At 46.8% G+C, this 16838-nt stretch overlaps 1 protein-coding gene across 1 annotated transcript; it reads left to right on the top strand.

The window, feature by feature from the left end:
* Positions 1 to 243: 243 nt before the first annotated feature.
* Positions 244 to 8762, top strand: LOC137147633 (spermatogenesis-associated protein 2-like). The gene is made up of 2 exons (XM_067539948.1): positions 244 to 614; positions 5794 to 8762. The coding sequence occupies exons 1-2, from the start codon at positions 282 to 284 to the stop codon at positions 7330 to 7332; spliced, it is 1872 nt and encodes a 623-aa protein (XP_067396049.1). The 5' UTR covers positions 244 to 281; the 3' UTR covers positions 7333 to 8762.
* The last annotated feature ends 8076 nt before the right edge of the window (positions 8763 to 16838 follow it).

Here is a 16838-nt window from a genome sequence, read left to right as displayed (position 1 = left end):
GTTAACAGTCACAGCAACGCCTGAGAGCTAAGCAAGTTTCGCTTTTGCTTTGGACTGGTGTTTTACTTCCTGATTCCTCAAGAGCAGTCCTTGTAACTTGAGCCCTGACTGACACACAATGTGGCCATTTAATTCTTCGCAGTGCTATCAGGAAGCCAATAACAGATTACAGAAGAGAATCAGCAAAGGTAAAGCACGATAGGAACTTCCTTGTTTACAATTCCAACCCAGGCTTGAAATTTAAAGAGCAGTATTTACTATTGTGGCAGTCCTGGAAAACAATGAAGGACCCTAAAGCAGCAGTACCAGCCAAAGAAGACATTTTAATGAAGTATGTTGAATACTATGGCACAAAGTGGTCGGAAGGAAAACTTTTGATATGCAATGACACAACGATAAAAGCAAAAGCTAAACACTTCCTGGAGGCTGGTGCTTGCACCGCTGTGAGATTTAGCAGCTTTAGCTTCTACAGCATTGCAGAGAATTGTTTGAAGATGAAAAAGACACAAGGAGGCAATGTTTTCAAAAACCTCATCAAAGCTTTTGAGTTCCTGGAGCTGCTCTGCATCAACCTTTTCCTCTATCCTTGGAGAAAAGAAATGAAGTCGCTGAAGGTAGGATATTAGATGAAAACAATGGCATAGCAACAGGATCAGAAAGCTATAAATCCAATCCTCAGGGTAGCACCTTATTCCCGATGTGCAGCACCTTTAAATAAAATTAATGATTTAGAGCTTGATCCAAAGTTCCATGAAGTCAAGGGGAAAATTCCCATTGATTTCAGTGGGCTTTCAATCAGGCCATTATGCTCAAGGGATAAAATTTTTAAAAGTGCTAAAGTGTATGTCTATGCTGCAATGAAACACAGTCAGCTGGCCCATGCCAGGGGCTTTGTCAGTGGGGCTATAAAATTACAGTGTAAGGCTTGGGCTGGAGCCCAAGATCTGGGACCTTCCCCCCTCACGGGGTCCCAGAGCCCAGGCTCCACTAGCTCCACTAACATTACAACTCTTCCTTGGCTACTTTTAATGCAAATTGGGTTCTCTACAATCAGACAAAAGAAAGCAATTTTACATCATGTCAAGAACTGCCATGACACTGCCTCTATTGCATGAGCTGGGAAATGCCTTTTAACCATGCATGGCTGCCAATTTGGATTCATTATAATGCTCAAATAAATATCACAACACAAGTCAAATCAGTTCACAGACACAATAGGGGCGTGGCATGGCATGTGAGCCAACCCCACTGCCAGTGTTGTGGAGGGCCATTAGCTCTGTGGAGGGCTTGAGCCACAGTTTCCAGCAGTTGTGTGTTCTATACAGGTCTTGCTTACTCTGTTCCCTGTTCATTCTAGCCTGCTGCCATCCTTATTATGCAGACACAGGGTTGATGCATGGATAGTGATGGTATAGGGAATTGTTGGGAGAGCCAAAGAGTACATGAAGAAGTGGGAACTAACAACCACAGATTCCACAGAGGTGTCGTGGCCTGATTTCCCTAAGCACAAAGCCTTTTAGCACAACATGTTGCTCATATTTTTGTCTTGAGAACAATATGATGTATCAAATAAAATATCAAAAGGCAGGAGATAAGGAAAGGCTAAACAAACAAATAGGAAGGAAATGCCACCCTGAGAGAACAGAAATGTTTCATGAGGAAGAAGAGGGTCTGAGGGAATATGGAGCCTGAAACACAGACTGGAGAAAAATGATACAGCTAATACAGAGAGTCTCCTCTGCAAGATAGCTAAACAGGAGTTTGCTTGACCAGAGTGACTGAGACAGCTACCTAATTCTGCGATCTTTGAGCAGTCTTTCTAAATACTTGTCACAATTTTGAGTCACCACCACAGCTCATTGGAGCTCTTTGTTATATCTTTGGACTAGGCTCAGGGGAAATGAGGGAAATCTAGTGTTATAACACCAAGGGAAGCTCCAGAAACAGTGAAGCATGTGTATTCATACAGCTCCATTAAATGAACCCAACAATGGCATTATTATTTGTATTACCATAGCCCCTCACAGCCTCTGTCATAGACCAAGATGCCACTGTGCCAAGCACCATGTAAAGGCAGAACAAAAAAAAACAGCCCCTTCCCCAGTTTACAATCTGAGTATAAGGCAAGAGATGGACAAATACAGGCAATGGAAGTGATTATCAATAGTGTTTACATGTAAGGCCTTAAACCGAGATTTTCAAAAGTAACTACTGATTTTGGGTGCCTCAATTTTAGGGTGCCCAACCTGGCACACTTAAACAAGGCCTGATTTCCAGAAAGGGTTGAGCACCCTGTGACGCTTTCTTGGGGCACCCAATACTGTAAACCACTCAGCAAGAAAGAGCTTTGCTGGAGTTTTAAACTGTCAAATCCCTGCCACACCAGTCTGTCCACCTCACCAGCAAACACCTCAGATGCTGCAGTCTTAACCTTGCCTTGCAGGTACCATTCAGTGAACCCGTTCCCAAAACACCTGCAAGAGCATTCTTCTGCAGTATCCAGCCCCTATCACTGGACACACTCAGAAATTACCAAGACCACTGCCTACAAAGAGACAGCACACACGCCAGGCTATTTAGCTGAGGACCCATAGCACGGAGATGATTTTATGGTAAAACCAAAAATAGGTTTATTCCTAAAAAACAGAGAGTTAGGTGTCAGTAAACAAGGACAACAGAATCAGAAAATGGATACAAACAAAACAAAAATAAAATACGCTTTCTAATGTCTAAAACTTAACAAATTACAAGCCTGGTCTCGGGCAATTTCTCACTTACAGTCAGTTCTCAGTGTTCTCAATCCACATGGCTGAGGAATCCACCTTTCACAGATCCCAAAAACGCTGCCCCTTTGTCCCTTAAATGATGGATAACCACAATGTCATTTTCCCCCTTCTTATATTTCAGAAAAACTTCAAAAAGAGTTTTTTTGAAAAGTAACCCCATACAAAAATCTTCCCTGCTGCTTGTTCCTCACAGTACCCGTGCCTGTCCCTTTCTTGTCCTCTTGTTAATTAGCTTTTCTGTTGGATGCAAACTTGCACTGTCTCTGTCTTACAAAATTTGACTCAGGGAGACTGGCAAATCCACATTCCTTCATCTATGACAAACCTGTTTTTCCACTCTACTCAGATTGCTTGCTCCGAACATATTTTAGGCCAGCTCTACACTACAGAGCTATATTGGTATAACTACATCTCTCTCAGAGGTGTGAAAAATCCCCCCCCCCCCCCCCCAAGCGACTTAGTTATAATGACCTAACCCTCATGTAGACAATGCTAAATTGACAAGAGAGCTGTCACCTCTCGGGGAGGTGGATTAACTATGCCAAGGGGAGAAGCTCTCCCATAAGGGCTGCAACTGTGCCAATGCAGCGATTTCAGTGTAGACCTGCCCTTAGGAACAAATTTCCAGCACATTCATAATCCTTTATGCTGTAAACATACATACATCATGCAATAATATTAATGACCAGAGGGTCACCAGTTTTCATTTGATACCTTACAAGATACTTTTTGGATAAATATTTTGACAACAGCATGTTAGGTCTAGTAAGTTTTTCAGGACTTGGCAACAGTTGTATTTACAGAACAATGAGCCCTTTGCCACTTGACACTGAGGGGCTCGGAGGTTCACACTCTCACCTTCTGAAAATCAGGCCCCTTTTAAAGTGTCTCAAGTTGGGCACCCTAAAATTAAGGCACCCAGAATCATTTCTGAAAATCTTGACCGGATATTCTAACAACTTCTATTCTGATTTGCCCATCATTAGTCATCTTGTTACTGCTGTGTGGACACTAAGGCCTGGTCTACACTGGTGGCTTAATTCGAATTGATTACTCCCACGTCTACACTTGTGCATTGTTAATTCGAATCAAGGAGCCTTTAAAATCAAATTAATAAAACCACCTCTGCAAATGGATTAGCACCTAAAGTGCATCGGTTAATTTGCATTACTGTGAGTGTGGACGCAATGGGACTTAATTCAAATTACTTGGCCACCAGACTGTATCCCATGATGCCCCATGTACCCTCCCCCAAAGCAGCCCCGGGAAGATTTAAATCTTCATTTCCTGTCGTGAATGGGTTTAAAATCCAAGCTGTGCTCGCCCCCCCCCCCCACCCCACACAACAAGCCCTTTGCAGTTTGTCCCTTTAAGATTTGTCCCTTTGAAAGTTTAGCCCTTTAAAAGATTTCACCACCCACCCCCTTCCCTGTGTGGTGAATGAGTTTTAAATGCCAGCAGTGAAAGGAAATTCTTTGCTACATTGTTTCAGTGGCCAATCATGGAAATTGATACTTTCTTAAGAGTTTATTCACAGTGCTACATGTGGATACACTATATCATGCTTTCCATCAGTGAAATGGAAACATTTGTATCACTGTATTAACATACTAACTGACTCCCTTGTTATTTATCTTACATTCTACAGACACCTGTAGAATCAAAATCAAAGGCAAGCATTATGCAGGAGATGGTAGGGGGAGCATAAAAGGCAAACAGCATACAGGTGGGGGGGTTTGTTTGGTGAAGGGAAAAATCAAAGGCAAGCAATATACAGGAGGTGGTGGGGGGAGCATAAAAGGCAAACAGCATACAGTTCTAAAGTAATCCAGGATAAGCTGCGATGTATTTGTCACCGTCAAAATGAGAGCATAGTTCAGCTGGCTCCATGTGCCTGCAGCAATGGCAATTGGGGAAGTAAAAAAACAGAATCAAAATCCTTTTCCTGTTTGTTTGGGGATGGGGGAAGGAGGTGGGGGAAGCAGCGCTGCATCCTGGGATGATGACACTCATCACAACAGCCTCTATGGTTAGTTGCACTGTGGGATATCTTCCCACATTGCACTGCTTTCTAATTTGAATTAAGGCTGGCCAGTGTGGACTCAAGAAACCAGCACAAACACTGTAGTGTGGACAGTCTGCAGCGCTTTCTATAAATCACTTTCTGTAATTCGAATTAAGCTAATTAGAATTAGTGCTGCAGTGCAGACATAGCCTTAGATAGTTCTGGCCAATATACTCCTTAATTTAGTAGAACTGACTAATAAGAAGTTACTTTCTTTTAAAGATCAGAAGTATATTGCCTTGTGAAGCAATTCAGCTCAATGTTCAACAATTTAACTTAGGCCATAGCACAGCAATGTCATTATTTATGTGACTCATGTTGTACGTATAGTGTATTGCATACATAACAAGAACATGCTCTGGCATCATCTACCATACATAGAATTCTCTCTCTTGGAGTAAGGAAATTCTTTCAGAAAGATAGTGACTTCAGATGGGGCTGAACTATGGAGCAAGGAAGTGATATGATACCAACCCAGATTTAATGGTCTCACTAATGGGCTAAGTAAGGTTTTTTTCTCCTAGGAAAAGGCCAGATTTTCAGTGTTCCAGGGTTTTCTATTTTTTAAATTGAAAAAGACGTGGCTCTTGAATGGAACACAAGAAAAGAAAAGATGGTTAGTCATTTTAAACTATTCTAGTCTGGTCACAAAGATCTCCTTCTGCCGCTGCCCTGTCCTTTTCAATTAGTGAGGTAACGGGCCCAATTCTCAGTGGGTGGAAATGGGCGTAGCGCCACAGAAGTCATTACACTTGAGCAAAGCAATAATTCTCAGGAGGCTGCCAATAATGCTGGTATAAAAACTCAAAATTCAAAACTTAGTGACACAAGTTTGGGGAAATAGTGTTAAAAATTAGTTATGAAATTGTTTAAAAAACCTCTTCCCCTTTACAATTTTCCTCAATGTCCATCATGTTTCTTTTTTTTTTTTTCCTCCCCCAGACGTTTACAGGTAATTTTGTCTACTGTGTTCAGTCAGTGCTCCCAAAAAACATAGTGGAAACAATACTCGAGAAAATAGGTTACATTGCAACAACAGCAACAGAGTTTTCACTTGTCAGAAAGATAAATGAGGAAGAAGCAAAACAGACTGCTTTTGAAATATTTCTTGCCAGAATCGAGTGTGAAACCATCCTTGAAATGACAAATGAAGTACAACACAGCGATTTGGAGGATATCCTACAGAAGAGAGCACAAATGCATTGGTATCATGAAGAGAATAAGGACAAAGAGAGTCAACCTCTCCAAAGGGAGGACCCTGAAAATCTGGGAAACAAAGAAAATAATGAAACTCCTTCTTGCCTTGGTGCTCAACAGAAGTCCTCAACAAACAGTGAGAAATCCTTTGAAGCTGCTGGAAATAGTACGACCAAAGATGAATATCATTTTAAACTTGCTCCTGCTATGCCTTGGTTAGCATCTACTCAATCCACTAGTAGGCTTCAAGTACACCAAAGGCAAGCCAGTGACTCAGCATACTCTCATGCCAAATGCTCAGACAGCGAAGACTTCTTGATCACATACAGTGATATTGTCATAGGACAAAAGCCAATCTCCAGGGAGAATTCTTCTCCGAAAGCATTTGAAAAGAAGCTCAGAGACGATCAGAGTGAAGAATGTATTTTGGTGACCTCAGCACATTTGACAGCAAATGAAGCTAGTCCCAATCCACTCTCACCAGGAGCAAGAGGCCCACAAGCCTTTGCAATACTTACTGAGACTACCTCTGAAAGCAGCAATGTCCTTGATAAATACAAAGCTCAAGGGATCTTTGAAGACACAATTGAAGCAGAAATCAGTGATGCCATGAGTTGCATAGACACCCCCACAAATCCTGCAGATCAACCCCAGGAGCTGAAGTCCCTGCCATGTAGTGATACACTTGTTACTGAATGTAAATTAACCATGGACGACAAAGTCTGTGAATTGTCTTCATCTTTTAGCAAACTAAAAATCCAGGCAGCCAGTGACAAAGAGCTTATGTATCCAATAGAGGAAACTGCACAACCTGAGTCTATAATGTGTGTAAAGACAGGTGATAAAGACATCAGAGAATGTAATCATTCCAAGATGAACAGCACATATCCTGCTAGTGCTCAGACAACAAATAAAGCACCCTTCAGTGTAAGTCAGTCCTCATCAAAGCTACTTGGTAATGCCAGTGGGGGCACAGAGTGTCCTACCACTGGCTCAGATAACAAGAGACTATTAATGGATACGCCTGGTGCATATGCAGCTTCAGAGGGCTTCAGACACATTAGAGAGCCACCTAATCTCACTTACATCCCTCCCAGAAGTATTGATGTCCAACCTTCAGGTACTAGCATCACCACTGTGAATTGTATGAAGAGCAACTTACACCCTGAAGGAGGCTCTCCTGAGTCCTCTCTGTCTACAGACAAAGGAAAGTTTGAGACATACAATTTAAAAGTGAATGAAACTAACCACGAGGCCTATGTAATTATCAGCAAAGATGATTAGTAAGAAATGCCAGGCCCAAATGAGTCTGCCAATGCCCTTCACTATTGGTCTGCAACATACATGTATTTCCAGGCTAGTCTTGGTCCTCTCTTGAGCAAAGATTTGTCATATCAAAGCATGTGGTGCTTTTGGGTAGTGAAGCAAAGGGTCCATTAGAGTTTGCTCTAACTATATTTCTCTTCAGTGATCACAGTGACACTCAGGTGCTCAGACCTGAATGGTCATCTATCTTTAATTTGTGTGTATTAAAAATGTGGATAATTTCACAAATGTGTTTGATCTGATGAATAAGTTAGACACCTCAGAGCTTGTGTATTTGGTTTCTGACAGGTTTTTCAAATGCATATACTGCCACTTTTTCTTTCTCTCAAACAAACAAGTAATTCTTGCAACAAGGCAGCAAATTTTCCTCAAAGAATTAAATAAAGTCTAAAATGTGCAATGGCAGAAATAGAGGCTTCCAAATTAAGGTTCACTGTTCACTATTTCCCATGTCGCACTGAAGTTGCATTTGAAGCTCATTTCCAGTTGCTCATACCATTTCAATTACGTTAACTTTTGAATTAACATTCCTCTTGCTTGTTCTCAGTCCTAATTGATTTAGAAAGTTTGATAAAATTCTGTTTTAACTTAAAAAAAAAAATAACGACTGATGTAAAACGCATTCTGCTAAGACATCTTCAGATATATTTTTGCATTAGGATAATCCTGTGGGTCTTCTAAATATATTTCTGTACAATTATAGGTTTTCATACTTGATTCTGTTTGGTACCACCAAATAATACCAAAAAAGGGGTGGGTTTTTTTGCCAGTTCTGAAATTTGATTTTCTCACCCAGACCCTTATGTCTGTACAGAACCTGTTGAAGTCAGTGGGGTTTAGCACAGGAAGAGGGCCTTTCCTCATGAATCGGATGGCTGGACTGGAGCGCCTTAATGAGGACTAATGCCTTTAACTGATAGGACAAAAATTGTTTATTACTGAAGTTATAACCATTTGAAAACTACATGCTTCTCATGCACTATACTTTGATTTCTATTAATTTTTTAGCAATACATTGATGTACCATATTCCAGATATACTCATGTACATATGCACCAAGATTTTCAAAAATACATGCTAAAGTTAGATCCCAAAGGTAGGCTCCTAAATAAGTAACCTAAGTGTTGACCACCCATTGACGTCAGTGGCAGTTGGTTTTGGTTTTAATTCAGGTCATTTATTGAGGAGTCTAGTATTGTCAAACTTAAGCATTCAAAAAATCATGAGTCAGGCCCCAACGAATAATACAATTTTTTTGTATTTATATTTCAATGTCTTGCTTTGTCTTCTGGGTTTGAATCTTAGGGTTCACATTTTCAAGTTTTTCTCCATGAGGGCTAGAAACACACTTTAAAAAAAAAAAGTTGAGATTCTTAATCACATGACTTCAGGATAGGGTGACCAGATGTCCTGATTTTATAGAGACAGTCCTGATATTCAGGGCTTTGTCTTGCTTAGAAGCCAGTCTCTCTCTCTCTCTCTCACTCACTCACACTCTTACTTTCTGGTCACCCTACTTCAAGAGCTGAGGATTTAAGAAAAACACCAACTACTGGGAATATTGCAATAAAATAAGAATTGACAGCAGTGAGAGACTAACTTTAGGTTCCTTATATGGAAAATCTTCGCTATTAAATGTGAATACAAATATGTGCCTGAAGCAGTATGCAAATATTGCATTTATTTGAATTTTTGTTCATTTAGATACACATCATCTGATATTGCACATTAACACAGTAGATTTGACTGCTGAAAGTGTCTTTTAAAATATTACTTAGTATAAAACAGAATAAAAAGGTGATTCTAATACTAAGATCAATATATTTTTCAGAAATCTTAAGCAATCTGCTTCTTAGTAAAAGGTATTATAACTTAGGTATTTCCAATATCAATTATTTCCTAGAGCTGCTTATTTGTATCTAGAGAAATATTTGCTGATCATTTTAGTACGTCAAGTTCTTTATAATTTTAACATTTGGATTGTATAACTGTGGTCCTGGGCCCATAGAAAAAGAAAAATAGGATTCTTACTGGATGAATGAAAAAGTGGGCTATCAGGAAAGTTGAAGAACTCAAACAGGGAAAGTTTTTTACCTGGAGAATCCCTGCAGTGAGAAGCTCTTAGAAGTTGTAATAGTCTAGGAGGTGTGAAACCCTGGCTCCACTGAAGTCAATGGCAGGACTGCACCTGAGCTTTGAGGGAAGTATACATTACACACACAGGCACACAAAAGTATCTGCTTATATTTCTTTAAAGTCCTCATTCATGTTCTTGCTAAAGCTTTGTTTAGTTTATTATATTTTTTATAAGATCCATTTTTCCTCCCACTGGGGACTATTAAAGTTCCTCTTCTGTTTTGAGGCTTGTGTCTAGCAAGAGTTATTTGGGTAGCTCTGACTGGGAAGCTGCAAAAACCATCCTCACCACATGAGGATATGTTCTGTAGACACACAGGCCACGTCTACATGGCAGCTGGGAGGGAGCTTCCTAGCCCGGGTAGACAGACTTGCGCTAGCAGGGCTCAGGGGCCATGTGGACATTGTGGAATGGGCTGGAGATCAAGCTCTCAAGCTTAGGGAGTTGCAACATCCACAAAGGTATTTTTTTCGCACACTACGTTGGGCCCCGCTCACATGAGCCCGTCTACCCAGGCTAGGAGGGTTGCTCACAGGTGCAGTGCAGAGCTACCCAGGGAGGTGTATGGGTGACACTGCTGGAAGAGAGTGGGTCTGAGTGGACCATGTCTGCTGAGGGAGGAGACTGTGATAAAGACAACAGAAAACAAACTACATTTGGAAAAGAGGCAAGACTTAACAGGAAGCAAGACTGAAGTCCAAACTGAAAGCATACAAGGGGTCTTTAACAAAAGCGTTTCCTTCACTCAGCGCCCACCTCACACAGCCCCAGAGCAGTATATCAGGTCACCAAATCATAGTGACACCAATGAATCTGCTTCAATAATAAAACTAATTTAAAACCGTTTTGAACACATTTTAATTACACATAATCCTACAGCTCTCAAGTGGCCATACTTTGAGATGTGAACATTTAATGCCATTTGTGTGATTTGAGGGACTGGTTTAGACCAAATAAGCCACATTTTGATATGGCCTTGAACTGGGTTCCATTTGTGTGCATGCAACTTCATGTGTATTCTCACTGCACCTATGAAAACTCTGAGATGGTCAAAGTAGCAGCTACATAGACAGCACAGACTATGCAGAGGTAGTCTGTAATTCTATTTTATAAATGGACAGAAACAGAGGCGATGCCTGAGGGAGGCACATGGGGTCCCGTGCCCCCCAGATTTCTCACAGGATTAATATGCCCTGCCCTAAACCCTGTGCAAACCACCAGAACCTTTAAATCATAGGTTTCAAACCAAAGGAACAGTGAGGGAGCAGTAACTTACCAGTAACTGTTGTTCTTCAAGATGTGTTGCTCATATCCATTCCAATATAGGTGTGTGCACGCCACCGTGCACTGGTTCCCGGAACTTTTTTCCCCTTAGCGGACCCCGTAGGGCCGGCTTAGGTGCCCCCTGGAGTACCGCACACATGCCGCAGTATATGGGGCACCACCAACCCTGAGGGCCCTCAGTCCCTTCTTTCTGCTGACTCCGACAGCGGGGACAGAGGGTGGGTGTGGAATGGACATGAGCAACACACCTCGAAGAACAACAGTTACTGGTAAGTAACCCTGTTTTCTACTTCGAGTGATTGCTCATATCCATTCCAATATAGGTGATTAAATAGCCATACCTTGCAGGTGGGTAGGAGTCATCGGTGAGCTGTTCTCATCAGCACGGCCCTGCCGAATCCCACATCCTCTCTCGCCTGCTGCACAATGGCGTAGTGGGACGTAAAGGTGTGCACCGACGACCAGGTAGCTGCTCTGTAGATGTCCTGCAGGGGCACTCGTTCCAGGAAAGCCGCCGCCGAGGCCTGGGCTCTGGTCGAGTGCGCTGAAACAGCTCCTGGAAGCTGCAACTTCGCCTGCTGTAGCAGCACCTGATGCAGGCAGTGATCCAGGCGGAGATGTGCTGGGTGGAGACAGGTGAGCCCTTCATCTGGTCCGCCACTGCCACGAACAGCTGCGATGTCTTCTCGATGTAGTAGGCCAGGGCTCATCTCACATCCAACGAGTGCCATCTCCGCTCCTCCTCCGACCCGTGCGGTTTTGGAAAAAACACGGGGAGGAAGATATCCTGGTTATAATGGAACTGGGAGACCACCTTAGGCAGGAAGGGTGGGGTCTCAACTACACCTTATCTTTATAAAAGATGGCGTAGGGGGGCTCCGAGGTTAATGCTCCTATCTCTGAAACCCTCCTAGTCGATGTAATGGCCACCAGGAAGGCTACCTTCCACGAGAGGACAAGCAGCGGGCATGTAGCCATGGGCTTGAAGGGGGGTCCCGTTAGTCTGGCGAGGACCAGGTTCAAATCCCAGGGAGGCACCAGGTCACGGACCTGCGAATATAGCCTCTCCACCCCTTTGAGGACCTGACTGATGTAGGGTGGGAAAATAATGACCTCCCTTCCATCAGCTGGTGGAAGGCCGAAATGGCCACCAGGTGCACCTTCAGGGAGGCCAGCACTAAAGCCTGGAGCTTCAGGTGGAGCAGATACTCCAGGATCGCCTGTATAGGTGAGCAGCTTGGTGGGATGCCCTGGGACTCCGCCCAACAGGTAAACCACTTCCACTTGGCTCAGTACACGACCTGAGTGGAAGGTTTTCTGCTGCCTAGCAGAATCTGTTGGACCTGCACTGAGCAGGCTCTCTCTCCCTCTGTCAACCACAGAGTCTCCACGCCATCAGGTGGAGGGAGTCCAGGTCCGGGTGAAGCAGACGACCCTGGTCCTGGGAGAGCAGGTCGTAACGCCTCAGGAGCATCATGGGCGGGGTGATCGATGAGTCCAGCAGCATGCTGAACTAATGCTGTCTCGGCCAGGCTGGGGCAATCAGTATCACATCCGCTTTGTCCCTCTTGATTTTCAAGAGGACCTTGCGCAGAAGCGGAATGGGGGGAAATGCATACATGAGGGTCCCCGTCCAGCCTATGAGGAACACATCGGAGATGGAGCCCGGCTCGCAACCCCGGAGCGAGCAGAACCTCGGGCACTTCCTGTTCCAGGATGACGCGAACAGGTCCAGTTGGGGAACACCCCACTTGCAGAAGATAAAAGTTATCACCTCCGGGTGTAGCGACCAGTCGTGTCAGGGTAGAAACGACCTGCTGAGGTGGTCCGCCTCGTCGTTCCTGACCCCAGGGAGGTGAGAGGCAGATATATGGAAGTCGTGCCTCACTGCAAAGTCCCAAAGTTGAATGGCCTCCCGGCAAAGGGCCGAGGAGCACACTCCCTCCTGCCTGTTCATATAGAACATGGCCGCTGTTTTGTCTGTGAGGACCTGCACCATCCTGCCCCTCAGGAATCTGAGGAACACTTTGCAGGCCAGCCGGATTGCCCTGAGCTCCCGGACGTTGATATGAAGGCTCTTTTCCTCCTTCGACCAGAGCCCCTGGGTGCTCAGGTCAGTGCTGATGTGGGCCCCACACCCCACATCCAAAGCATCCATAATTAGGGTGACTGACGGGGCCAGATCCCAGAACGGAACCCCTCTCAGCACTTCCCCGGGAGTCCTCCACCAGTTCAGGGAGGTCAGGACCTGAGGGGGAACCATGACCACCCTGTTCAAGGAGTGCTTGGCTGGTGCATACACCGAAGCTAACCACGCCTGGAGAGGCCTGAGTTTGAGGCGAGCCAGCCTCACCACATACGTACAGGCCGCCATGTGCCCCAAGAGCTGCAGGCAGTGGCTGGCTGTCGTTGTGGGACACCTGTGTAGTTGTGCGATTATTGGGGCCATCACCTTGAACTGAGGCTGTGGGAGGAAGGCTCTGGCCTGGGTAGTATCCAGGATGGCCCCGATGAAATCTATGCACTGCACTGAGTGAGAGTGGACTTCTGCTTGTTTATGAGCAGCCCCAGTCTGATGCATGTTGCACAGGTGAGGGCTAGGCTGTTCCGAACGTGGTCCCTGGACCTGCCCCGGATCAGCCAGTCATCCAGGTAGGGGAAGATCTGGACTCCTCTGCGGCGCAGGTGGGCCACCACCACCACCATGCACTTCATAAAGACCCTGGGGGTGGACAAGAGGCCAAAGGGCAGGGCCGAGAATTGGTAATGGCAGCCAGTTACCATAAACCTGAGGAGGCGCCTATGGTTGGGCAGGATGGAAATGTGGAAGTACGCATCCTTTAGATCGAGGGCGGCATACCAATCTCCTGGAACCAGAGCAGGGATAATGGAAGCTAGAGAAACCATGCGAAACCTGAGACGCCTGATAAACTTGTTCAGTCTGCAGAGATTTAATATGGGTCTCAGGCCCCCTTTTGCTTTGGGAATAAAGAAATACCTGGAGTAGAATCCCCTCCCTATTTCCTGTGGAGGGACTGTTTCCACAGCCCTGAGGAGGAGGAAGGAATTCACCTCCTGCAAAAGGAATTGCTTGTGAGAGGGGTCCCTGAAGAGGGACTGGGTGGGGAGGGAGTCTGGGGGGAAAGACGTACTGAAGGGCGTATCCCCTGAGAACTACGCCGAGGACCCAGCGGTCTGATGTAATATTCTGCTACTCAGCATAGTAGGGTCTGAGCCTTTCCACAAACGGAAATTGTGGATCCAAGAGAAGGGTATCGGTGCCACCCTCGGGCGCACCATCAAAATTGTCTCTTTGCGTTGGGCCCCTTAGAGGGCCCCTGCTGGGAGGTTGTGGATGATCCCGAGCGGTTGCAGCGCCCATACCCCCTATTTCTGTCTCGGCCCCTACGGGGTTGAGAGGGTCTGGGAGATGACCTGGGGGGCAGTGGGGCCTGGCGTTGGGGCTGCAGCCGAGACTGACGCCTCGAGGCCTGGGGGGTGTACAGACCCAACAACCGGAGTGTAGCCTTTGAATCTTTTTGGGCGAGCAGCTTCTCATCCATTTTGTCAGAGAAAAGGCCTGCCCCATCAAAGGGCAGGTCCTGGATGGCTTTCTGCACCTCCTGGGACAGCCCAGAAGATTGCAGCCACGAACACTGCCACATGGCTATTGCAGAGGCCATGGCTCTGCTGGCGGTGTCCACAGCATCACTGGCAGTCTGCAAGGCCACCCCTGCCACCGTGGCGCCCTTCTCCAGGGCCGTGGCAAAGTCAGCCGCCTGGTCCTGGGACAACCCCTCTGCGAACCTCCTCATCCAGTTCCATAGGTTTAAGTTGTAACGACATAGGAGCGCTTGGTGGTTCGCTATCCGCAGTTGTGGAGCCCCGGTGGAATATACCTTGCGGCCAAACAAGTCTAGTTTTTTATTACCTTTGTTTTTAGGCGTGGTGCCCGAGCCACCTTGCCTATCACTTTGGTTGGCCGCATCAACCACCAGCGTTCCCGGGGGTTAAGTGGGTGTACAAGAATTCAAACCCCTCTGCTGCTACATAGTATTTCTTCTTCGTGCCTTTTGAGGGAAGAGGGGACCACCTCCTCCGAGAGCTCCTTAACCTCGATATTCAAGTTGCTGGCCACCCTCTTAAGGAGCTCTTGATGGGCCCTGAAGTCAGGGAGGGGTGCCCTGTGATCCCTGGTGGCTGCCTCATCAGGTGAAGAGGAGAAGGATTGTGGAAGGGGCATTGTGGAGGGTCCCTTCTCAGGGTCTGCTTCCTTCTCCGAGGAATGACCCTTAGCCGGTTGGCTAGTTGGGGGGGGGGAGTACCGGCTGTGCCACTGAAGATGGGACAGATACAGTGCCCTGTCCCATCTGCGCCCCCCATGGGTCCCAGTATGGCCACTGCCATGGCCCCTGCGGTCACCCCGGTGCCGGCATCAGTGCTGGCTGCGGTACTTCAAGACGGGACTTGCCCTTGCGGGACCCCGAGCCACTGGAGCGGTGCCCACCGTGCCTGCGGCTCCTGCTTGTCTTCGCCAGGGACCTGCCCCGCGATGACCCCGACGAGGTTGAGGAGCGTCGGTGCTGTGACGAACGGTGGCGGTGGGCAGATGTGCAGCTCAACGAGCTGGAAGAAGATCTCAGTCTCGGTGCCGAGGACTTCCAGCGCCACTTTCTCTTCAGAGACCAGGAGTGGTGCCGCCCATGCCACCTTGGTGACGAGCCCGACTCAGAGGACCATGATCGGTAACTTGACGAGGTGGCTTGAACTGTCGGTGCCGGGGATCAGGACCGGTGCCGTGGAGGCGAGGGGCTCAGTGCCAGGGTGCGGGAGCGGGAGTTGTGCAAACTGCGCGAGGCAAACTTGGATCGGCGTTGCCTCAAACATGATGCCTCCGGTGTCGTGGACCTTCCTCGGTGCCGCGGTGAAGAGGAGCTTGACAACTCAGTCGGAGCTATGCGGGGAGCCGGCACACTCTACCCTCTCTGGCCATCTGGGGGGAGACTTCACCCCTGATTGGGGTCTCGACCACGCACCTGAGGCACCCAGCGTGGGTTTACCTTGGGACACCAGTCCCACCAGTGCCCTCAGCCAAGGGGGGGACGGAAGCGTAAGCATGGCCATTAAGGTGCATGCCGCATGGAATGCCTCCAGCATCAACGGTCCTTGCAGTGGCCTCTCCCACCCCCAGGAGTCGGGGGAGGCTCCCCGCATGGAGATGCCGGCGCCGGAGTAGACTCAATGGGCCGTGGCTGGGGCATCTCCTGGCTCGATCCCAGCCGTGCAGGCGGTGCGGGGGAGTCCCAGCGCTCAGTACCCTGGCGTTTCCTTTTCTTGGGCACTGGCGACGTGTTGACTCCAGTGCCGGTGGAGCGCTCCACACCGAGGAGATGCTCGGTGCCATGGGAGAAAGCACTGGTTCAGAGTCCGGGCAGAGCAAGATAGCCTTTAGCCGAATATCTCTTTCTTTTTGAGTCCGTTGCTTGAAGGCTTTGCATATTTTACATTTGTCCTGGCAATGCTGCTCCCCCAGGCATTCAAGGCAATGATCGTGGGGGTCGCTTACAGCCAAGGGTTTGCCGCAAGCGGCACAGGCTTTAAAACCCGGAGAGCTGGGCCTGGCCCGACTCTAAGCCCCTAAGGGCGGTTTTCTATTCTAACTAAACTATCTACACTTAAACACTTAACACTAAGTACTCAACTATTAACAACAAGAAACAATTCGTAAGGGGATTGCTGCTTGCTAGAAGGCAAGAGGCAAGACGTTCCAGTAACCATCACGGGCGGAAAGAAGGAACTGAGGGTCCACAGTGCCCCATATACCGTGGCATGAGCACGGTACTCCAGGGGGCGCCTAAGCCAACCCTATGGGGTCTGCTAAGGGGAAAAAAGTTCCAGGAACCAGTGCACTGTGGCATGCACTCACCTATATTGAAATGGATATGAGCAATCGCTCGAAGTAGAACTGCTGCTTAAAATTGTGCCTGCTCACTATCAACAGTTATGCGTTGTCTCTGGACAGAAACTGGGGACAGACAGAAGG

The sequence above is a fragment of the Emydura macquarii genome, unplaced genomic scaffold (assembly GCF_026122565.2).
Source record: "Emydura macquarii macquarii isolate MOO-44397 ecotype Brisbane River unplaced genomic scaffold, CSIRO-AGI_Emac_v2 contig_561, whole genome shotgun sequence".
NCBI lineage: Eukaryota > Metazoa > Chordata > Testudines > Chelidae > Emydura > Emydura macquarii.
Note: the sequence above shows the minus strand (reverse complement) of the source record. Positions and strands in the feature narration are given on the sequence as shown.

What these genes read in the sequence shown, in the direction of transcription:
- LOC137147633 (XM_067539948.1), top strand. Translation starts at nt 282, where the DNA reads ATGAAGGACCCTAAAGCAGCAGTACCAGCCAAAGAAGACATTTTAATG. An exon ending in AAGAAATGAAGTCGCTGAAG is followed by an intron (nt 615 to 5,793) that starts GTAGGATATTAG and finishes TTCCTCCCCCAG; the next exon opens with ACGTTTACAGGTAATTTTGT.